The sequence below is a fragment of the Phacochoerus africanus genome, chromosome X (assembly GCF_016906955.1).
Source record: "Phacochoerus africanus isolate WHEZ1 chromosome X, ROS_Pafr_v1, whole genome shotgun sequence".
Taxonomy (NCBI): Eukaryota; Metazoa; Chordata; class Mammalia; order Artiodactyla; family Suidae; genus Phacochoerus; species Phacochoerus africanus.
The window spans coordinates 83,085,056-83,109,717 of NC_062560.1; the positions used below are offsets into that span (position 1 = coordinate 83,085,056).

Consider the following 24,662-nt stretch of genomic DNA (forward strand, 5'->3'; position numbering starts at 1 on the left):
CTGTCAAAATCTTTTCATGTTATCTACAGATATCTTGGTGCCTAATCTGTGCCTGGCATAAACTAAGCTATATGTGAATACGTATATATATATACACATATATATATGTATATAACTTGGATTGTTAATAATTCTTTTCATTTGTGCATGTCCTCATGCATGTTCTTAGGTGTCTACCCTCCCCTCGCCTCTCTCACAGAATTCATTTGGTGAATGAAAGCTAGTTAAATGACTTGGAGTTATGGGAATTTAAAGACGAAAGGAAATTATTATCATAGGAGCTATACCAAAGGGAATAAAGAATGTGCACCAATACTATGAAACAAGTAATTAAAACCTAAGTCACACTGTTTTGAAGAAAACCAATATAGAATTATTGAATAATGTACTTAAAAGTAACTTCATGTGGTTTTACCATAACTTAATTAACATCAACATTCTGTCAAGTAGGTGAAATTCTGTAGAGCATATGTAAATATTTAATATATTTTATGAATAGAAATCATAAGTTTAAAATTATTAAATGCTCAATCAGAGCTAGTCCTCTGATTTCAAACAGCATAGTAATAGGTAATTTTTTAGGGAATGTGGTTCACTTACATTTTCTGTCATCATGTGCATTTTTCATACATGGCCCAACATTTCACTCAATTCACTGTCATATTTGTATATTTTTGTAATTTGCCTTAGGAATAGATTTTTGGTAGTTTAAATGTTATTGATGACTAATGTTTATGCAGTTAAAATATAGCAACTGCTTAGCTTCAATAATATTTTCTTAATGCTATAATGATGATTTCATTTATTTCTTTAAAACTCAACAGCTAAGTACTTTTTAAATTTGATAAAAATATTCCTTTGAAATATCTAAAACAAACAAGAATAATATGTGTTAAAACCCAGTGAGAATTTATCTTATGCAGAAATTTTACAATATTGTCTATAAAACTATCCCCACTAGAGAGAAGAATAACAGGCTTTAAATATATATTCTTACTCAGCATTCCTTATCTTACAGATGAGCTCGGTGAAAATGTTGCGGCCTCGTCTCAATAGCATTCTTTTCAAGCTCATGTTTGAAGAACATGTAAACAACATCAAACCAAGCATCATAGCAGTAACTCTGGCCTGTGAAGAACTGAAGAAAAGTGAAAGCTTTCACAGACTTTTAGAGTTAATCCTTTTGGTTGGAAACTACATGAACTCAGGCTCAAGAAATGCCCAGTCTTTCGGTTTTAAGATCAACTTTCTCTGTAAGGTAAGGTCACATTTTATATTGCCAATTTACAGTAATAATCTCATCTATGAGAGAGCTCACTCTAAATAGCAATACTACATAAACCAAAACACATATGCTTTAAAAGGATGAATTTTATGGCATGTGAATGGTATCTCAATTAAAACAGATAAATGATTTTGAAAAATCTTACTGTAGTGAAATCTCAAAGACTGCAAATTCTTTTCTAGTGTAGTACTGAACTCTTGCTGATCAATTCTTTCTGGAGTTTTTAGATTTAAAAACAATTCCTTTTATAAAGTAGACCACAATCTTGTATATCAATCCCTTCACACTTAATTTATGTTTCTTCAAAAAGTAGTTGAGAAGCTAAATTTAATGAGGTAAATAGCCAGAAATTCCTTTCTGAATATGCTTTGCTTATTGTCCTCTAAGAAAATTATAGTCTTTATTGTTGAATAGTGTTGTGCTATTAAGTTTATGCTAGGTGTCTAGACCATTAACTAAAAGTTTTAAAAAAATCAAGTGACAATCATAGGTCACAGATGTGGCCCGGATCCTGCATTGCTGTGGTTGTGGCATAGGCTAGCGGCTACAGCTCCGATTTGACTCCTAACCTGGGAACCTCCATATGCTGTGGTGCGGCCCTAAAAAGCAAAAAAAGAAGAAAAGAAAGAAAGTAAACAAACAGGACAGTGCAAAAGTGATTTATATATCCACTTTTAGATCAGAGCAAACCAAGTTATTCAAGGAAAAGAACTGTTACACAAAGAAAATGGAACACACTCAGATGAAGGCTTATAAGAAAGCTAGAGACAAAAATCTGAAAACAAGCTATCTATCTTTGACATCTCACCATTCTTTCACTTTTCTTTTTACTTTAACATCTGAAAACATTACAGTATTTTGGTTAGTTCTTGAGGTATATTATTACAAGAATCCCCAATCTAGGAACAGATATAAATTTCTTTTCTATTCATACATTAAATAGATGTGCATTACATATACATGGACTAGCATTTTTAGTATGTATCAAAAATGATTTGTTCGTGATGGTTGTAACCCAGATAGACATAAAAAATAACATTTGGAGATAACAGGATGCATAATGAAATTGTATCTGTTTACTCCCGATTTATTTTTGAGGGGTGTAAGGAAGGAAAATAGGGAAGATGTCTGGCATGCTAGATTTTTGTCAAAAGAACATTTTTAGCCCCTCTTCTTGTGATATTAGGGAACGTGAAATTATTGACAATGCCAAAGAGAATAAGGCAATGTTTCTAATAAATTGGAATAACTCACAGCTAGATTTGTAGGATAAAACTAAATACTTAAGACCCTTTCATTTTATTGCATAGCGTATTCTCAATACTAGTGAAAACATCTCTTATCAAGATGCTACTTGTCTAGACTATATGCTGTATGCACAGTGAGTGAATCTTAAAGTATTCTTGGTTGAGGATTACAAAAATATTATAGATTAAAAGAGAATATTATTAGAAATTTGTAGTATTACCTCTTTCACATTTAATTCATGTAAGAAACATTTAGAACAAACTATCCTAATTTGAATAACTAGTTACCTTTTTTAAATGCCTTAATTTCACGTATTCAAATTAATTACATGAACTGAATTTTTGGAAGTAAGAATGAATAAGTCATTAATACATAGGGACAAAAGATTGCATTAATCTTACAGAAGGATTGAACAGTTGCATCTTATATTTTGGAGAGAAGCTTCTTCCTGTCATCTATCTGTCAAATAAAAGTTCTTCTAGCCAGTGCTGGTCTGACATCTATCACTAGAGTATGCTCAAAGGATTCAACACAAAGATTTTTGCCAACTTCAAATAAAGTAAAAAATAATCTTGTGGGATATATTATCATGTAATAGAAGTTCTAAAAGAAAAAGAAGTGAATGTTTTAAAATCTACCCCTCCCCCACTTTTTAGCAGAATTTTTATCTTCAGGGACAGTCTTGTCATTAAGAAAGAGAAATATCATACACATGCATGATATTCCTACAATGTCTAGGATTAAAAGGAAGTTCCTGGAATACAAAGGATTCTGAGTAGATGTAAATGTCTAAAATGACAGAAATTTACTGAAGTACCTTGAAATAGTTAGCTTAGGTTTAAAATGGGGTTAACTAACTACAGATGTAGTTAGAATTGCTGTTAAATTCCAGTTATTTTATAGAAGATTATTTGATTTTTTTTTCTTAGTTTTTTTTTTTTTTTCCTTAAAAAATAGCAATGGGAACTTTCTTTGCAGAGTACTGATTATGTTTTTACTATTTACCTAACCAGATAATTCTAATGATAATTTCTTTCTCAGTGAATTTAAAACTGTAACCCACTGCTTTTCACAAGAAAGCTATAGATCATGTTATATTCACCTAGTTAAAAAGGAACAATGACATAAGAAGTCGAACTTATCAGATGTTTCTTGTAGGGAAGTAATGTTATTCAAATGCTCAAAATTGGCTCCTATAATATTTGCTAAGAAAAGGAAAACAGACAGGTTAACCTAGATGTCAAATATCACTAAAGGGTATCATTACTATAAGTATTACCCTCACCACAAGATGCTTTGTTAATTTGCAGCAGTGTATTATCACTTTGTGAGTCACCAAACCAGGGTGCTGAACTGTAATAAAAATCATTTCTATGCAGATGTGTTTCCAGTGTTAGCTTGGCCCCTGCTTGCCTGTTGGTTATTAAAATTCTAACCAATAGAAATGTTGTACTTTAGGGTCACTTGTTGTTTATGTTTTCAATGTATAATATGTATAATCTACATAGGAACAAAACATTTTAAAATACTTAGCAATCCCTAGGCACTAACCTTCATGGGTATATCAGATAAGGGTCTTTCTTTGCAAGCAACAGAAAGTGACTCTGCCTGATTTAAGAAAAAAATGGAATTTATAGGGAGAAGCTCAGCTGGAAACAGAGGAGAGGCTGCAGAACTTTGGTTTTAAAAAGCAGCAACTGGAAGTTCCCGTTGTGTCTCAGCAATAATGAACCTGACTAGTATCTGTGAGGATGCAGGTTCAGTCCCTGGCCTTGCTCAGTGCGTTAAGGATCCTGGCATTGCTGTGAGCTGTGGTGTAGGTTGAGGAAGCGGCTCAGATCCTGTGTTGCTGTGGCTGTGGTGTAGGCCAGCAGCTGCAGCTCCGATTCAATCCCTATCCTGGGAATTTCTATGTGCTGTGGGTACGGCCCTCCAAGGGAAAAAAAAAAAAGAGAGAGAGAGAGAGAGAGAGAGAGAGAGAGAGAGAGAGAGAGAGAGAGAGAGAGAATATCTACAAAGGACCTAAGAAAAAAGTTGTATCTAAGTACTCTAAATATTTCACAATATCTAATCATTTGTAACTGAAATAATGTGGAGTGTCTTTATCTAAACTTAGGGCCTTAACATTAGAAATTATCTAGTCTAACCTCTTCAGTCTCCAGATGAGAAGTATTTCACTCAGAGGAGTGAAATACTTTGGTTGAGTATTGGTCAGCTCATACTGCCATAAAAGAATACTGGCTTAACAGAAATGTATTTTCTCGTGGTTTTGGAGACCTGGAAGTCTGAGATAAAGATGCTAACCTGGTTGATATCTTGTTAGGGCTCTCTTCCTGGATTGCTGCCAGCTACCTTCTCACTGTGGAACAGCCAGGTTCATAAAGCTGAATATAGTGACCAACTGTCTCGGTTTGCCCAGGACTCGGGGCTTTCCTGAGATTCAGGACTCACTAGAAGTGGGACAGTCCCAGGCACACTGTGACAGTTGGTCACTTTAGTTATGAACCTAGAAGTGGAGTGTTGGTCTCCTGATTACATTTTATCTCTTCTTTTCTCTTATTTATTTATTTAACTTTTAAGGCTGCACCTGCAGCTAGGGGTCAAATAGAGCTGCAGCTTCAGGCCTACACCACAGCTGCAATAACACCAGATCTGAGCCACATCTGTGAACTACACCACGGCTGATGGCAACTCCAGATCCTTAACCCACTGAGCAAGGCCAGGGATGGAATCCACATCCTCATGGATATTAGTCAGGTTCTTAACCTGCTGAGCCACAATGGGAACTCCCTCTCTCACCCTTTTTTTTTTTTTTGTCTTTTTGCCTTTTCTAGGGCCACTCCTGTGGCATATGGAGGTTCCCAGGCTTGGAGTCTAATCGGAGCTGTAGCTGCCAGCCTATGCCAGAGCCACAGCAATGCCAGATCCGAGTCGCGTCTGCGACCTACACCACAGCTCACGGCAATGCCAGCTCCTTAACCCACTGAGCGAGGGCAGAGATCGAACCCGCAACCTCATGGTTCCTAGTCGGATTCGTTAACCACTGCGCCACAATGGGAACTCCCTCTCTCACCCTTTTTTAAAAAAAATGTAATTGGAAGAACTTTCCTCTCATATTTTTATAACATCCTTTGCTATTCTGCTTCTTCTGCTTTTTACCTTTTAGCTCTTCTTCTCTGGTTCCCACTACATATTGTGAGGATAATTATTATAGGAATGTCCACACTTTACTATAATTATTTTGTTTCTTTTTCTAAGAAGTCAGAACTCATGGGGGGGGGGTGTAACAGAATGTTTTTTAGTTACATGTGGTTCATTTCAAGGAAGCATTACAGAACCAATTCTGCCTCTTGCAGAGTAGTGAAAACAGGGAGAATCATATGTGATTGTTTTAGACTCCTTAGTAGTTTGTAAAATTGCGAGTGTCTCTTTTTTGTTATTCAAATAGAAATAGTAGGCATTTGGGGAATATTAATAGAAAGTTTCTCCTGTAATAGATTTTAATTATCCAGGTAGTAGAACCCCTATATTTGTAATTAAATAGAATTCAGTAATCTGAATAATTATAGATCAATCACATGTGTGCATGTATAGGCATTCAGACCATATCAGTTTGGCGTAGACAAGGTTGACTATTCTTCTCAATCCATGTTTTCTACAAATGAAGATCTGTTCACAGGAGAGCTGGCTTACCTGGATCACTCAGTGATCGGAAGCAGAATTCGAATCCACAATTTCAAATTATTTCAGTGGCTCAGTGTATTTTTTAGAATTTGATCATCTCTTTTGCTTCGCTCAAATATGCTTCTTCCTGGAAGACAGTGTTTGACATTATTTGGATTTGGGGCACATGTGATTGATAATTTGCTGAGAAGAGAGTTGCTTCAAGGGATATAATTTGTCTTAGAAAAATTACGTGAAAGAGATTAGATTCTCTATCAAGAATGGAGTTGAATGGAATGTTCAGTCTTCTTTTTCCCTTTTTTTTTCCTGTGGGTTCTTTAAATTTTCCTCCATGTGGGGCTCTTTGCAGCTGAGTTTTCACTTGGTGATCTCCCTGAATCCCTGATTATAATCAGTGATATAAGATCCAATGCTACTTCAAAATACAAGGGGGCTCATTCCTGTTACTATGCATTTTTAAAATATTACCACATAATATTGTGATACACTGTATCATTCAGTCATCATTTATGACCAGTAGACACAAACATCTCAAGGTAAAGGTTTGTCTCTGCCTCATTGTATTACATACATTGAAGCAAGAACATTCACCATTGTTGATCTCTGAAATAACTAAGCACCATAGAATGGCATAAGGACAGGATATCTTTCTTAATCTTAAATGGTTTCCTTTGTTCAGCATATTTGTTCCTTGATCTTTATTTAAATCCATTGTGTTGTATTGTATTGTGCTTAATGGGCTCTCATCATTGATAACCACTGAATAGTTTCTTGAGCTTAAAGATGAATGTTGAACCTTTATGTTACTGCCAGTTGTGACATTTTAAATTCCATTCCCATAACTATGTCAAGGGTTTTTGTTTCCTGTAGTTCCTCATGAAAATCAGTATACTGAAATTTGTGATTTTCAAAGAGCAAGCATTAATATTACTTAAGTCAGTAAGTGCAGAAATGTTGAAATGTATAGAATGCTAAATTTATTTTTTTTTTGAGAAATGACTTTCCGTAAGCTCTTTTAGCTCCCATATGTGATTCATTATATGTCCTGAGGCACATACTGTTTAATCAGTGCATGTGGACTTGTGCGTATAGGCAAATGTTAATAGTGAAAGACCTCTTCAGTCATTGCATCTTTCCAGTAATCAGGATGCCAGCTCAGATACCCAACCCAGAGCCCTCACCTCCAATGCCCTCTATGCCATTTAAGATCTGAGCAAAACACAGGCTACTTCTGAGTTTCTCTTCTTTAAAAATGCAGCCCTCTAAGAGTTGAAAACATATGAGTGAGTGCACATCCCTAATTTTGTTATCCCATGAATACATTACTGTCTGCTTTGAAGACTGTCCTTCAGTGTGAAAATCAGCCTTTTTTCCCAATTCTAACATGTAGGGTACCTAGTCTCTTTCTCTATCTGGTGTATTTCTGTCTTTGGAGATGCTTTCTTTTAAGAAAGTAATCTCAATTTTTCCAAATGGTTACAATAATTTGCTTATTTATGTTAACGTGGAGATGCATTGTATCTTATTCTCTGTAGCCTACATTATGGAATTGAGATGGGAGAAAAGACTAACTTCTGTCTCCTCAGGGCTAAAACTATATGATTATGTTAGGCACAGGAATTAACCAGTTTTATAGATATACATCTTCAAGTTGGTATAGTTATGAAAGAGTGTCTATCAGAATATCTTTTTTGAAATCTTGAGCTCTGATTAAAACAAACTCACACTTTTATTCTCCTACTTGTCTCTAAAAATACAGAAGTCCCATGAGCTTATTTAAAGATTTTCTCTAAGTTGAAATATTCATTAATTTACATTCATTGCTGCAAATTAGTCAGCTAATACTTTAAATGTAACACTTGTTTGTTTTCTCAGAATTTGATTACATCTGTTTAGATATTATCACATTTATAACACTTTAGTTTAGGTTGTGTGAAAACTTCATTATCCTCCCCAAATTTCAGTTTATTAAATTCTCTGGAGAACAGTAGTTTGGAAATGTAATTTGTCTGATGCAGGCTTGATTAGCATTTCTTGTCAATACAGACTGCTTTGGAGACATTGGCTTTTCTTCCACTCAATATGTTTTTCTGTTTTACTTAGATATGTAAAAATGTTCTGTCCTCTAATCGCATACACACACACAAACACACACCAAGGCCCTTAACTGTAATCTGTAATATAGGGGAGTCTCTTATTCTATCCATGGTTTTACCTCCTGTGTAACAGTTAAATCTGCTTCCCATATGTCTGGATAATTTGCTATGTGGAGTAATAATATGGTATATACCTACATACTTTCCCTGTGGACCGGTTATGCCTAGTTATTGGACTCCCCTTTGCAAACACATGATCTTTTTGATATGGAAGGGATTCCAATTTTTGAGTCTTATATTGGGAAAAGGACTGAGAAAAAGGAAATAAAAGCCAGACCAAGCCCCAAAGTGAATGAGTGAGTGAGTGAGTGAATGTGTGTGTGTGTGTGTGTGTGTGTAGAACAAGAATGAAAGAGCAAGAGATGGAGAGGCAAAATAAGAGAGAAAAGGAATGAAAGCTTAAGAATGTTTCAGTAGTGATTTTCAGAATTGAATGATTCCAGAGAAATAGGATTGAGTTAAATATTTCTTCTTATACATAAATTGACAAACCCATAAAGAGCTTTTAAAAATGCAAATTAAGCGTTGCCATATTATGCTGCTTATCTCCTGCCAATAATAATTATTAAAAAGCCAACAACATATATTTGTATATACAACTATAGTGAAGGATAGAATTTGTTTCCAGTACAGGACTTGTGTATGGCTTGGTTATGACTCATTAAATACAGATACATCTCAATGAAAGCAAAAAAAGAAAGAATACATCTGTATATGCTTTCATTTTTTAAATTGTATCCTACTGCACTGATATGAAAAAATGCAATCAACTTAATACTGTGCCACAACTATACTGGTTGAAGTCATTGTGACTAAACAGTAATGAATATAGTCAACTGTTATATTAGGTAGTATGTCTGGCAGAGATGAGATGAATAATTCTCTAGGTTACAAAAAATCTTTTTTTATTCTTGATGAGTCTCCCATATATCAGGGGTGGCAATAAACAATTTCAGCACTGGAGCAGACAAAAAAAATGATGATTTATGGGACGAGCTGTAGGTCTTACTAGGTTTGCCACAAAGACTGTTTCCATGGAAGATTTAAATGAACCCAGCTGGCTTAGTATTCTGTGAATTGCTGTAGTCATTTTCTGAGTTTAATCTTATGACTGATTTTGTAATTCTCACAGTAGGGGAAAGTTGACAACATGAACAGCATTTAGTGAATATAATTAGTAAGTTGGAAAACAAATGCCTTTTTACTCTATAAAAGCTCTGTTCGAAGAGGATTTCAACCCTGTATAAAACTGTTGTTCCAAAAATGTGGCTCTGGTGACTGCATGTGACTGATCATCTTAGAAACTGATTTTCCTGCCCAATGAAACCATATTAATGAGGGCATGGCATAATTTTAAGAAGGAGGGCTGATGCCCATGGAAGGGGTTTATGAGTAGTTAATATTCAAACAAAATTCTAAACATCCAATCATCCCTGTGACAATTTTAGGGAACCTAAGAATTACCTTTATTCATAAATACTTTTCATGTAGTATTTGGTCAGTAAGTTGGCCCCATTTATTATTTTCTATGGAACAGTGCTGGATGCATTGTAGGATAAAGAGAAATAAAGCATACATCTCTAGTCTTTGAGAGCTTGATGAACTAGTTGCCAATGCCATTGTAATGCAGCTATTTTTAAGACTAAAATAAGAGACAGGGTGAGTAGCAAAGGGAGAAGGTTGTTATATAATAGCACAGCATGAAAAGTAATCTATGTTGCTATAAATACTGGTTAACTAAATACAAGATAGCAAAATACCTCTGTTACAAGGTAGCTCATTCTATAAAGCTGCCCCTCTTCTTTAGAAAGGAAAAGCACAATACCAGACTTATTTACATGCGCATTACTTCTCTTCCCCACACCAAACCTTAGATTTTGCTTTTCCTGACCTCTGTCATTGGGACAAGCACAAAAACTTGCCATTCACTTTTTCTTTTCTTTCATTGTCTTTATTTTTTTTTTTTAGTATTTCATTTTTTGGTCTTTTTGCCTTTTCTAGGGCCGAACCCATGGCTTATGGAGGTTCCCAGGCTAAGGGTCGAATCAGAGCTGTAGCCACTGGCCTACGTCAGAACCACAGCAACGTGGGATCCGAGCCGTGTCTGCCACCTACACCACAGCTCACAGCAACGCTGGATCCTTAACCCACTGAGCAAGGCCAGGGATCAAACCCTCAACCTCATGGTTCCTAGTTGGATTTGTTAACCACTGCGCCACGACGGGAACTCCCATTTCCTTTATTTTTTAATCTGTATTCTCGGAATACTTTTTTTCCCTTTTATGTCCTGGTAAGAGTAGCTTTAAAATTGCTTCTCTTAAGTTTTTACCTGCTTTCTATGATTAAATGTTAGTATTTTTGAAATTTTGGACAAAGTGAATCAATACCTGTTCAAAACCAGTAATATAGTCGTACTACTGTATGGCTGTTAGATGCCCGTACCCTTCATTATTCACTAATTGGACAAAACAAAACGAAAAATAATATTTCTTTTAACAAGAGAATGTCGTGAGATTTTTTTTCAGGTTAAATGGGAATGAAGAATGTCACTGTTTAATGTTCTATGTGAGGACTCACTCTAGGGTCCAGGAAACTTTGAGGAGATTTAAGCTATTCAGAGGCTTATTATTTAGATAAAGGAGCTCAAAATTAAAATTCAAGCAGATAGAGGGATACTTATATTAAAACAATATTTTCCTTGGAAACATGTTAAAGAAAGCTGAAAAGCATCATAAGCTATTCAAAGATTTGGAGAGAGATGCAGGTATACGATTCCAAGGATATTTTTTATCAATCATGACCTGGGTCAGTAGGATCCCTTTATGTTTACAAGTTTCAGCTTTCAAGAAATATAGGAGAAAGGCCCCAGGGTACCCATCAATTTCTGAAAGTATCTTCTTAGGACTTTTGTTTGTTTGTTGTATTAATTCAGAAGCAAAACATGTTCAGGATCAAAGGACACTTTCAAGAGCAATTTGAACTTAACCTGTAATTTTTAATAGTATCTTTACTGAAATATAATTGGCATACTGTCATATTAACTTTAAATATGCAGTCTGATAAATTTTGTTATTTGTATACAGTTGTGTAACCTTCATTGAAATCTAGAGTGGCCTTTTGCAGTCAGTCCCCACTCCTAGCTCCAGACAACTGCTTATTTGCTTTCTGTCACTATAGTTTTACCATTTTGTATGAATGGAATCATTAAGTAATGTAGTGTTTTGTGTTACTTTGTATTTAGTGTGGCTTTCACTTAGCATACGTTATGGCATATATCAATGGTTTATTTTTATTACCGAATAATATTCCTTTGTATGAATATGACATGTTTCCGTTCATCAGTTAATGGAGATTTGGGTTATTTCTACTTTTTGTCTATTTCAAATAATGCTTCTTTTATTTATTTATTTATTGGCTGTGCCCGTGGCATGCAGAAATTTCTGTGCCAAGGATTGAACCCAAGCCACAGCATTGACCCTTGCCACAGCAGTGACAATGCTGGATCCTTAACCTACTGAGCCACCATAGAAATCCTAATGCTGCTATTAATATTCATGTACAAGGCATAAATTTCATTTATCTTGGGTAAATACCTAGGAGTGGGAACACTGTCTTATGGAAAGTATAGATTTAATTTTAAAAGATACTGTTTTCCAAAATGTCTGTATCATTTTATATTCACACCTACAATTAAATTAAACCACAGTGAGATACCATTTCATACCCATGAGACTGGAAAAACTTTAAAATTCTGATAATAAAGTATGAGTAAGAATATGTGTCAAACGGAACTGCTGGTGAGAATTTAACTTAGTACCTCTATTTCAGAAAACAATTTGGAACTATCTAGAAATGCTGAATATACAGTGACCAGAAATGTCACTCCTAGTATATTTTCTAGATAAGCTATTACATAAGGACTCTGGAGACATATATAAGAATAATTGTAACATCAAAGGACACTTTCAATAGAGTAAAAAGACAACACAGAGAATGGGAGAATGTATTTGTAAATCACATATCTGATAAAGGATTAACATCCAAAATGTATAAAGAACTCCTACAAGTCAACCAAAAAAAAAAAAAAAGCCCACAAGCAACCTAATTGAAAAATGGGCAAAAAACTTTAATAGACATTTGTCTAAAGAAGATGGCTGGGGAGTTTCCATTGTGGCGCAACAGAAACGAATCTGACTAGGAACCATGAGGTTGTGGGTTCACCTTGCTCAGCGGGTTAAGGATCCAGCATTGCTGTGAGCTGTGGTGTAGATCACAGATGCAGCTTGGATCTGGCGTTGCTTTCTCTGTGGAGTAGGCCGGCACCTATAGCTCCGATTAGACCCTTAGCCTGGAAACCTCCATATGCTTTTTAGGTTTGGCCCTAAAAAGACAAAAATAAATAAATAAATAAATAAAGAACATGGCTGATAGGCACATGAAAATATGCTCAGCATCACTAATCATTAGGGATATGTCAATCAAAACCACAGAGAGATACCACTTCATATCCATTAGGATGGCTACTATCTAAAAATCAGGAGTTCCCGTCGTGGCGCAGTGGTTAACGAATCCGACTAGGAGCCATGGGGTTGCGGGTTCGGTCCCTGCCCTTGCTCAGTGGGTTAATGATCTGGCGTTGCCGTGAGCTGTGGTGTAGGTTGCAGACGCGGCTCGTGTGGCTCTGGTGTAGGCTGGTGGCTACAGCTCCGATTAGACCCCTAGCCTGGGAACCTCCATGTGCCGCAGGAGCGGCCCAAGAAATAGCAAAAAGACAAAAAAAAAATCAGAAGAAAAGTTTAGGAAACTGGAACACTTGTGCATTGCTTGTATGAATGTTAAATGGTGCAGGCCTTCTAGTATGGTACTCAAAAAATTAAGGTTGGAATTACAATATGCTGGAGCATTCCACTTCTGTGTATACACATAAAAGAATTGAAAGCAGAGACTTGAACACATATTTGTACACCAGTATTTATATCAGTATTAACAGTAGCCAAAGCTAATTGTCCACTGACAGATAAATGGATAAACAAATGTGGTATACACATACATTGGAATATTATTCAGTCTTCAAAAAGAAGGAAATTCTGGTATATCCTATAGCATGGATGAACTTTGAAGACGTTATGCTTAGTGCAATAAGCCAGACACATTAAGACAAATATTGAAAATTCGCCTTAATTGAGGTACCAAGAATAGACAAATTCATAGAGACAAAGTAGAGTAGTGGTTGCTAGAGGTTGCAGGGGAGGGGGTGGGAAGTTATTGTTTAAGGGGTACAGGGTTGTAGTATTGGGATGATGAAAATGTTCTGGAGATGGAAGGTGGTAATGACTGCACAATGATGTTGACTGTACTTAACAACACTTAATTGTACACTTAAAAATGGCTAAAATCGTAAATTTGATTTTATGTATATTTTACTAAAATAAAAGTATGTTCACTGCATCATTACCTATGATAATATCAGTAATGACTCCCCCACCACCCCCAAAAGGGAAACTAGATAATGGAAATGTTCAATGTGAGAATATAAGTAAAATTATTTACAGTCATATGGTGGAGCAGTATACATTCATGAAAATGAATGAATGGATATAACTAATTATATAACTCACCTCTGAAAAGGTACTCCTCAGTATCAGATTCTAATTATTCTTTAGCTGTATTACATATCTTGTCCTTAAATAGCTAAAACCACTAATGTTGCACCTCCAAACATTGCTTATTTACATTGCATATACAGAGCAAGGTCAGTTCTATATATCCTTTTGGTAGTGATAATCTTTAAAGCTATGTAAAGAAAAGTAAACACAAAATTGTTACACCCACTCTCAAGCCTCATGCATACAAACAGTTATGTTAAATAAAATACTCATGACAATAAATGTTACAAGTTTTAGTTAAATGCTTAAACCATTTCTGAGAGGAAACCACTTAAGACCTTAGGGATATTCATGCCTGTAAACTAATTCTGTACCAATTTAGAATAACTTGATTTCTGTTAAAGCTATTCTCAGAGGAACTTCTACTTGGTAAGCCTCCTATAGGCAGGTTGAATAACTACGAGCACTTGAAAGTGCCAGACTAGCTTTTCTTTTTAAAGTATAGACATAATTCATTAATTTTTTTCTGGCCTTTCCTAAAATAAGGACAAATGGGTGTTGATTTGCCACTGGGACTGGCTACTTCAGGCCAATGCATATGCAGGGCATTCTCCTTGAATAAGTAAGGCTAGAAGGGAAAATAAAATCTTGAGAGGTGGAGCAGGAAGAATAGCAAAGCAAAATTTGTCTTCTCTGGGAAACTAATGTCACCAGTGCCCTGCTGGGCCTGGAGGTGGCAATTGAGATAAATCCTTATGCCTGTTAATGTTGTCATGATTTTAAGTTTGAGCTCTCCTTTCAGAGGTTGCTGCCATAAATTAAGCTAACAAGTGTAAAACTCTTAAAGTGCTTGACTTTTACACAAGTGATATCATCTGTGCTCTTTTGGGGGGAAATTACATTATAATACTCAAACCAAGAGTGCAAAAGGGGGCAATTCAGGCCCTAAAGAATTAAGACATCTTTCTACTGTAAATTACATTTAGCTGAATTAGCGTCAGCCCTAGTCATGGAGCACCCAGAAAAGCATTTGGGGTGAGAGTTAGGAATATAGCCAGGAAAGCATGTTTGAAACCTGTCTGGTCGTAGCTACAAAGCTAATGTCCTTATATGATCCTTAAAAATACATTATCTTTCTCAGTGCAATTGTGGTGTGTGTGGTGATGTTGAAGAAAGCAGTCATTTGTAAACAACCCTTCGTAGAGAGCACAGAACTGAGTTTGGTTTAAATAAAGGAGCTTAACATTAGAATACACATGCTGTACCAAGACTGACACACAGTAGTAGTTGTTTTGATATATGCACTGGAGCATTCATGATTGCTTAAATATTAACTGTTCCATGAATATACAAATATAATAGGGAAAAAAAGAAACCATGATTAGGGACAATTTTTGCTAAAATAAATTAAGTTGAATGATCTGATCATATTGGTAGTTTGGGTGGGTTTATTCCAATGATGCAAACACATTCCTTCACTGCATTTTCCTTTTCTAGTTTTTTCCAAGGCCACTCCAATAACAATGTGGATCCTGGAGTGTTGCTGTCAGGCTCTGTCCTTGACACAGAGGGATTAGGCAATCCAGAGTTTTCCTGAGTAAAGGACCTGTTGACAAGTTTGCTGAGTTTCATGTGGCCGTTTGTATGACCACTGGGGGAAAAAGGAGAGAGCATTTCTAGAAAGGCCTTCCTTCTGATGTAATCTGGAGACATGGACTCTTACCTCACATTGAAGTTTTTTTTGGAGGTATAGTTAATGTACAATATTATACCTAATAGCTTGTACCTCTGAATCCCCTACCCCTATATTGCCCCACCCTCCATTCACTCTCCCCACCACCCCCGGAAACCACTAGTTTGTTCTGTATATCTGCGAGTCTGCTTCTTTTTTTGTTCTGTTCACTTAGTTTGTTGTATTTTTTTGGATTCCGTCACATTGAAGTTTTAATACTCTTCGACCTGCTTAAATGCATCCTGAAATTTTTCAAGTAACATCCACTCTGCCTTATCACTGCATTTCTTCTGTTCTTTACAGAAAATCAGTTTCATCTCTGATAAATATTCATTCTGCAGCAATCCATGCAAGAAAACCTGATGTTCTTTCTGCATATTCTTGCTTCTTCTGGAAGAGAACATTCTCTGGCAGCTGGCTGGATCTTTGCTTTGTTAGTCATTCTGATAATTCTCAGCAACACTCTGCAAGTTGGGTTTAAGATCTTTTTTGGTAGGAGCATATGATCCATAGCTTTGTTCCTACCTAATGTGCAGTAATGAATGAACACATTCTCATTCTTGGCCTTCCACCACAAATTGGGTTGCCGACACAGGAAATGCAATATCAGAATGTGCCCATGTAATGGACAGGGATGATGTTCCCTCCTTTTGCCCTCTTTCTCCTTACATTCACCCACTGTGGTCTGATCGCTGTACTTTCCTATGAAGAACCTCTGTTTCGCATATGGGTCATGGCGTTAATCTACTTGGAGCCAATATACATTTGCCCTGAAATTAGGACTGGTGAGAATACATTTGCAATGTAAGACTTGTTATGGAAATCATTGAAACCTGAGGTCTGCAACTAAAATTTATTATTCGGATTCGAAAATTCTTGAGTAAATATTTACACAATAATTCAAATTTGCCAGTAAAAAGTGAGTTTGCTGCTTGAGTGAGAGTTGGAAGGCATGAGCGATCTGCTGGGTTATCTAGTCCATCACTGCTAATACAGAGTAGATAAGACATATTACAACATCATAAAAGTGTATTTTCAATACAGTTTTGGGTGAAGAAGGAGGGACAGTTTAGAAGACTTATGAACAACACATTTAGAAGCTTCACAGCATGGGACATACTGTTTGGATCATCTACTCTTAAATAAGTAGATGGCAAATTATGATACAAAGCAGTCTCATTTTTAATGTAAATTAAGAACATTGAGAGTGATTCTGTCCTTCAGGTGCCACAGATTGCTAGACAATTCCCCTCTAAGCTTTGACATCATGTTGGTGCATCAACTCGCTACATGTGAAAGTAATTATGAGAGGGCCCAGGCAAGCTGTGGACAATTGCCTAGCATATTCTTGCCTGGAAATTTCCTTCAGAAAAGGTTGGTGGTTCTCAAATTTAAGCATGCATCAGAATCACCTGGAGGTGCTATCAGAATTTTTTTTGCCAGTGTTTTAAAGCACTTACTGAGGCACTGCACCCTCAGTTTCTGATTCAGTTGATTTCCCTTGTGGCCTGAAATTTGCATTTCTGTCAAGTTCACAGGTGATGCTGATGCTGCTGGTTCAGGGCCCATGATTTGAGAACCAGTGTAATAGTCAGTGTCCACCCATTTTTCCTTTCTCATGATTTTTAATTCTTATTCCTTTACCTGATTCCCTTCAGCCCTAATTATCCTGAACTTATTCGGGACAAATAATTCCAATAACCTTTGTTTACTAGCCTCACCAATTTCCAGCTGCTAGTTCTGCTGCCCTTTTTCACCCAAAAATGTATTGAAAAAAACACTTATATGATGCTGTAATGTGTCTTATCTACTCTGTATTAGCAGTGATGGACTAGATAACCCAGCAGATCGCTCATGCCTTCCAACTCTCACTCAAGCAGCAAACTCACTTTTTACCGGCAAATTTGAATTATTGTGTAAATATTTACTCAAGAATTTTCGAATCCGAATAATAAAGTTTAGTTGCAGACCTAAACTAGCAGCATAATTAGGATAATTCTATTCCTCAATTATCTAGTTATTTGTTATCCATAATCAATATTTTGAATGAATTACCTTACATGTTAACTCCTCTTTCTGACTGTCCATTCTTTTTAATTTTGCACTCCTGTCACTGTATTGAAACTCTGCTTGAAGGTCACTGAAGGTTTCTCTAATCATCAAGTCCTAATTGTCTTTGGCCTCTTTGTAGCATTTAGTCATTCAACAATTATTCAACAAAATTGATGTAGTCCTCTTTCTTGAGGAGTTTACAATTTGGTAGGTGAGACTCCTTGTCTAACAAAATTATATTTTATGGAATAAATCCTATAATTATAATGTATATAAATCACTGTGGGAAAACAAAACCAGAATTTATTAATTCCATTTAGGAAAGTTAAAAGAGGATCATTAGCACCAGTTTCCCTGAATGACCCTGCCCACCACTCCTGTCACCTTCCTCACCCATGACACTTAATTCAGTCCAGTATGCATTAGGCACCCAATGTACATAAGTTACCATGTTGTGTTGTGGCACCAGCTCTTATTATCTGTGTGACCTAGGCCAAGCTACTTAGGTACTCTAAACCTGGTCCCTTACCTATAAAATGGGCACATTAATAACTAACTAAATTCTTTTGAGCATAAAAACAGGTAATGCATATAAAACATGTATTGAAGTGCTTGACCCATAGTCACATGGGTTAAAAATGGGTTAAAAATGTTGGTTCTCCTTCCTCTTAAAGGCAGTATAGTATAATACCATCCAATGAAGGAAGAAAGCATCTAAGGTCAGGAAGAACATAAGGAAATGGGTTGAAACCTTCACCCATCCATACATTCAATAAACATGAATTAAGCTCCTATTATATGGCAGCCATTAAGTAAACACAGCAGACAACAAAAAGCCCTGTACTTGTGTAGCTGACAATGTAGCAGAGACAGACAATAAATAAATAGGGTATATATTAGAGCATACTGAGAAAGTGACTTTTGAGTACAGATCTTGAAAGAAGGGAAGGAACTAGCCATGTAGGTGAGTAAAAGCAAAACTTTCCAGGCAGAAAAAAAGCACTCACACAAAGTAAAGCATGCACAGGCATGTAAGACGCATGCCTGGTGAATTCAAGGAGCAGCAGAATGGAGGCCAGTATGGCTGAAGGGGGCCGGTGAGGGATAATAGCTAGAGATACGATCTCCCTGGATCAGTCTCCCAGATCCCAGAGAGACTTTTAGGTGATGGTAATGAATTTGCGTGAAAATGGGAAGTTAAAATAAGCTGTCATCACTTCTCATCTGGAATATGATCATGGCCATGATACTACATTATCCTACTCAATTCTTCATGTCTTATTAAGTGCTCATTTTATGGGTGAGAAAGCTGAGTCAGAGTATTTAAGTAACTTGCTCAGGGTCATATAACTAGTGAATGGTAGAGTCAAGGTTCACACCCAGTTATGTCTGAATGCAAAGTCTGTGCTCAATAATGATTCTGATTAGACGTATGAACTTTATTATGTAAGTTGTAGAGGACCATTCAATTTTTTGAAGGAAGAGAGTAACATGGTCGTGTGGATGTTTAAGAAGCTTTATTAAGTGCAATAATATAGGATAAAATGAAGCAGAGAATGAATTGGCCATGACCACCTTCCCATAGGTTAGCTCCACATAGCTGCTACGACTTACATTTAAAAAATGAGCTGCCGCTTCCTTCCTAAAATCAGCTTATTCTAGAGTTATCTCTTTCCATGTTATTGATATAATACAACTATTTCTTTTAATCACCAGAACGTAAAACTTTTGGAGTGTTTGATTTTTCCCTTTCACTCATTCCAGGTATTTCTTTTCAGTGACTTAATCCTATTTGTCTTCACAATGTGTTTTGAAATTGTCCTTTCTCTGCCTTTTTAAAAATATGTACCCTAGTCTTCATTTTAATTATATCAGTCCTTGACATTTGCCACCAAATTACTCTTCTACATCATCTCCTTTCTGTATAATTCTGTTTCCCCCTGATTTCTGGGTTCTCCAAATCTTCAAAAGTACTACTGTTCAGGAGTTCCCATTGTGGCTCAGCGGAAACAAATCTGAATAGCATCCATGAGGATGCAGGCTCAATCCCTGGCCTCGCTCAGTGGGTCAAGGATCCAATGTTGCCATGAGCTGTGGTTTAGATCTCAGACTTGGCTTGGATCTGACATTGCTGTGGCTGTGGCATAGGCCAGCAGCTATAGCTCCAATTTGACCCCTAGCCCCGAACCTTCATATGCTGTGAGTGTGGCCCTAAAAAGACCAAAAAAAAAAAAATTAAAAAAAATAAAAGAAAAGAAAAAAGAAAGTACTGTGCATTAGTAAATCTCTGATCCATAGTGCCCAGTAGAGTTCTCTAGCCCACAGTGGATCATCGGATATGTTTCTGCATTCATAATTGCTTTGTTCCTAGCCTGTCTCCCCTTACAAACAGAGTGCTCCATTTCCTGAGAGGCATGTTATTACTTTACTCTGGCATTTACTGCAACATGGCTCTCAACAAATATGGTGTCCTGGAAAAATCTGGGCTTTGGATTCACTCTGTGTTTGTGTGTGCGCACACACACACTCTCTCTCTCTCTTTAATAAGAGTAGAATTTAATTTAGAAGTATTGATCTATAGCCCACACAAATGGGAGCTTATGTGGAGAAAAATCTTCATTTAGAAATATTTATGGTCTCCCTGGTATGTCCTAGCATGCTCCTAGGTACCATGGATAATAAATATTAGGAAAATAGGGTCTCTTCTCTTGAAAGAGCTCATACTGACTGGGAGAAACTACTGTGTTGAAATGTTTATAGTGAAGGAAGGTATTAATTATTCCTAAGAAAGAGGAGGCTTTAGATAGGAGGTGGTAGTTAAGTAGTCTTGAAAATTGAATAGGTATTCACTTGGCAGATAGGAAAAAAAGGAGGGGGGTCTAAGAGAACGAGGTGTACAAAAAAACAGTAGTATGACACTGCATGGTATGTTAAAGCAGTTGTCAAACTGAAGAGAAGGGCGTGGGTCAGAAGGCAGCAGGGGGCATGCTAGAAAGGTAGGCGTGAGCCAACTCAAAAAGGGCCTTAAATGCAGAACTGAGAAGACTAGATGCTTTTCTAGTAGCTGAAGGGAGACTTTGCAATGGCAACTTTGAATGGGCTCTAATCATCCTGACAAAATTAAACATTGGAAAACTAACATCTGTGCAGAGAGGTTAAATGAGCTGCAATTGTTTGGCCTAAGAAAACAGGACGTATGAGAACGGAACTTTCACTCTGTGATAGGTGGTTATACAGAAAAGAAGATAGTGACTGGTTATTTTCAGTTTCCGCTGAGGACAGAGCAAGAAGAAATAGGCTTAAATCTCAGCAGAAGGGAAAATTACCTCCAGATGGGGTCCTTCACAGAAAGATTGAGTGTGACTGACGTAGATGATTAAAATGTTGTTGGCTCATGCTCTCTGGTTGTGTGCTGGCTTCTGTGTGCTATACCCTCCTGATTTCAAAAACAGGATGAAGATGGAAGATTTTCAAGCTCGAATGAGAGTATTCAAAATTAAAAAAAAAAAACTTTTAAAAGGCTCTTAGTTATTCAGATATTTTGCTATCTGCCTAACCGAAGTTTTAGAAATGTATTTGAACACATCACATATAAATATATTTTTCATAATATAGCACTCCCATTTATTTAGAAAAAAAAGAAGAAAGGGACAGAATTTGCAGGAGAAATAGGTGTTGATCTGTTAAAGGTATTTTGTATTCTTATACCATTTCAGAAAGTTAAAAAGATTAGATAGATACAATTAGTATAAATTTAGTTATTAATCTTTATGTTAACATTTATTGGTCAGATAATTAAAATCACTCTACGGTTTATTAACTGATGGCACTTTATCAGTGAGTATGGTGAATTACTCTTTTTGTTCTTACCATGCATTGATAACTCACCTTATTAAGATATTACAAAATGCGAGTTCCCATTGCGGCTCAGTGGTAACGAACCCAACTAGTATCCATGAAGACATGGGTTCGATACCTGGCCTTGCTCAGTGGGTTAAGGATATGGCGTTGCCGTAGGAATGGTGTAGGTCGTAGATGCAGCTCGAACCCTGCATTGCTGTGGCTGTGGTATAGGCCAGCAGCTGCAGCTCCAGTTAGACCCCTAGCCTGGGAACCTCCATATGCCATGAGTGCGGCCCTTAAAAAAAGAAAAAAGATTATAAAACGCTTTCAGCTTTTTCAAATAATTCCAATTTCAAACAAATAATTGTTTATGTTTGTATAGTTTGAAAATGTATACAAGGCAGAGGATTATAGGGTGACCATTTTGTTCATCTTTTTGCATATTGTAAAGAGAACTCCTATATCTGTCTAATGCCTAACTGTGGCTGGTGAGAGGGAAGGCAGAGGCCAGGATGCACAAAGGCACTTGGCTTCTGGCTGGAGCAAACCTTGAAAAGCTTAGAGTAGGGCCACCACTGAGACTTAGGCAATCTGGACAAGTATTACTGAAATATTTGATGTTAATGTAAAATTAACATAATTTTGAATTAACCTTATATCAAAGGAAGTCGATTTTATTGATGTATTTTTCAATTTTATGTCTTAATAAACTAACCCAAACACTTTGGAAGTGATTTTGCACATACTCAAATTAGATTACCTTTGTACTACCCCAAGAGATGTCTCTATCCAGCTAGTACACTTGGAAGAGCAAATTATTGGATAAATGCCATTTGCCATTAGAAGTGATAAAGGTGAATACTCTTAGTTGCCTTGACATTGAACCATACAGTAGATCCTGAGAGAGACAATGGCTAATGTATGAATGGTGTAGATGTGCTAAAAGAGACTGAAGACATGATAATACAAAATACATGTACTTTAATAAATTAAAACCCTTTGTCCTTATATTTTAATATTCTGTATTCATTTTGAAATGATTGGTCTAAGTGTCATGCCCATAGAGGAAAAATTAAAAAAAGGCGTATTTGTCATGATTATTCCTTGCTAGTTTGAAACCTTAACAATGGACTCCCTGTGTGAGGTTATTTAAAAAATAAATATTGCAATATAGATTTAGCCATTTGTTTCCCATACCAACTAAGATATTTCTCATCTTGACAAGACAGGTGCTTGGCCATATCTGTCCATGCTTTGAAGGGAATGTTAAGTTCTAAAAAGTACATGCATACTCTTTCTATCACTTTCTGATTTTGGCAAGGACATTAAACTTTTATGTTTTGTTTCTATTTAAAATATAACCATTGTAACCATTGTCTCTACTAAGGTTTTTAACAGAAAGTAAATTTATGGATCTCATTCTGGATAAATAATTATCAATTAAATACAGTTTGTGAAAATTAAGTGCTTATAAGCATGCATGTCAAAAGCTAAATTTTTAAAACACCCAGAAGATTGCCACAGGAGCACAGTGCTATTTCTCTATTTTTGTGTTTTCCTTTCCAGTACTGGCCATGTGCATTTAAAGGAATTACTATATACTTATAAAATTCAGTGTCCTAAAAGTTGGGTAGGTTTTTGGTAGTGGGGAGAGTGTGTGTGTGTGTGTGTGTGTGTGTGTGTGTGTGTGTGTGCGCGCGCGCGTGCGTGCAAATAATTTGCCTCCACAGAGATGATAAAATATAGATCAATCTTCTTTCCTTTAGAGAGATGTGGCTTCAGTTTCCCTTAGCATCTAATGTTTTTAGAATTTTAGGATTTAGCAATTCAAGTAATTTGTAAGAAAAAATGAAAATGTTTATTGCCTTATTACTTGGAGTATCCAGTATGTGCTGAAAGGGATGCTCTTTGTGAACATATAACACTGTAATCTCGGGTAAAGACCTCTCTTTAGGAAAGAAAACCTCCCATTGATTTTTCTATAGCTGCAATCCCTTACTTAAATTGCCCTTGAGGTTTTTGTCGCTTTTTGTTCTTACAAGCTTGTCCTTGAACTGTGTCCTTTCAGTGCTGTAGTACTTAAAAGTGTTTTGTGGATCAGCATGATAATGCATATTTTAAAATATTTTACTTATGTGTGATAACTTAATCCCAGAAATTCTAAAAGAAATCATTGTGACCACTTGAACTGTCACTGTCACGCCTCCTGTGGCTATTTGTGTTGAACCTTGAGACTAACATTTCTTTTATATTGTTCATATCATGAGGACCTAACAGTTGTTTATAAGCTGTAGCACAAAAAGGTATGGGCCTGAATGATTAAATGCGATTTTTTTTCTTAGCCACTAAAACAATAAGGATTAAATTACTCTAAAATTACCTAAATATCCTCCTCAGCCTTTTCATATACCTGATTGTAAAGAGTACTCATTTATTCTAAATAATAATACTTAAAGCTAAAAACCCCAAATCAGTATGAACATCAGTGGGCAAACCCATCATCTAAGGATTATAGAATTAAAACATCCAATAGAATGAGAAAACCTGATACATTATGCTGTATTTATCCTTTATTTTTAAGTAAATCCTTGATTCATTTCCAGCTTAGTCTAGTATGAGTTATATTAAAGAAAACACTTAGATTCTCATCATAGATTTTTTTTTCTGACCTATACTTTAAAGATTTTTATCATTTTAAACGTAGCTTCCCTTTTCTAGTGTCGCCGAAAAAAAAAAAATACAGTGTGTAAACAAATAAAATTTGATATATTATCACAATTGTATGGTCAGATTCTGTTTATAAATCAGCATAAAAAGTCTTCAGTTATCCTTTTTTGATGGCCCTTGCAAGTAAAGGAGGGTAAAATGTGGTTGTTCTTTTACATTAATTTGCATCAATGACGGCTAGAAATTAATACAACCGTACAGAAGCATCCAGCTTTAAGAATATATTTCTGTGATAAAGCAAAGAACCAAATGCTAATAACATAAGCACACATTAACTTGGACTATTATTATCAATACTTAAGTGAATGTTCTTTTTCCATAAAAAGAAT

General features: G+C 36.1%; 1 protein-coding gene across 1 annotated transcript in view; it reads left to right on the forward strand.

Annotated features, from left to right (window-relative positions):
• The window catches only part of DIAPH2 (diaphanous related formin 2), a 913,509-nt gene that overhangs the window by 455,966 nt on the left and 432,881 nt on the right, over window positions 1-24,662 (forward strand). The window contains exon 22 of the mRNA XM_047765864.1: window positions 1,019-1,258. Within this exon, the coding sequence (XP_047621820.1) occupies window positions 1,019-1,258 (240 nt within the window). The remainder of the gene's footprint in view (window positions 1-1,018; window positions 1,259-24,662) is intronic.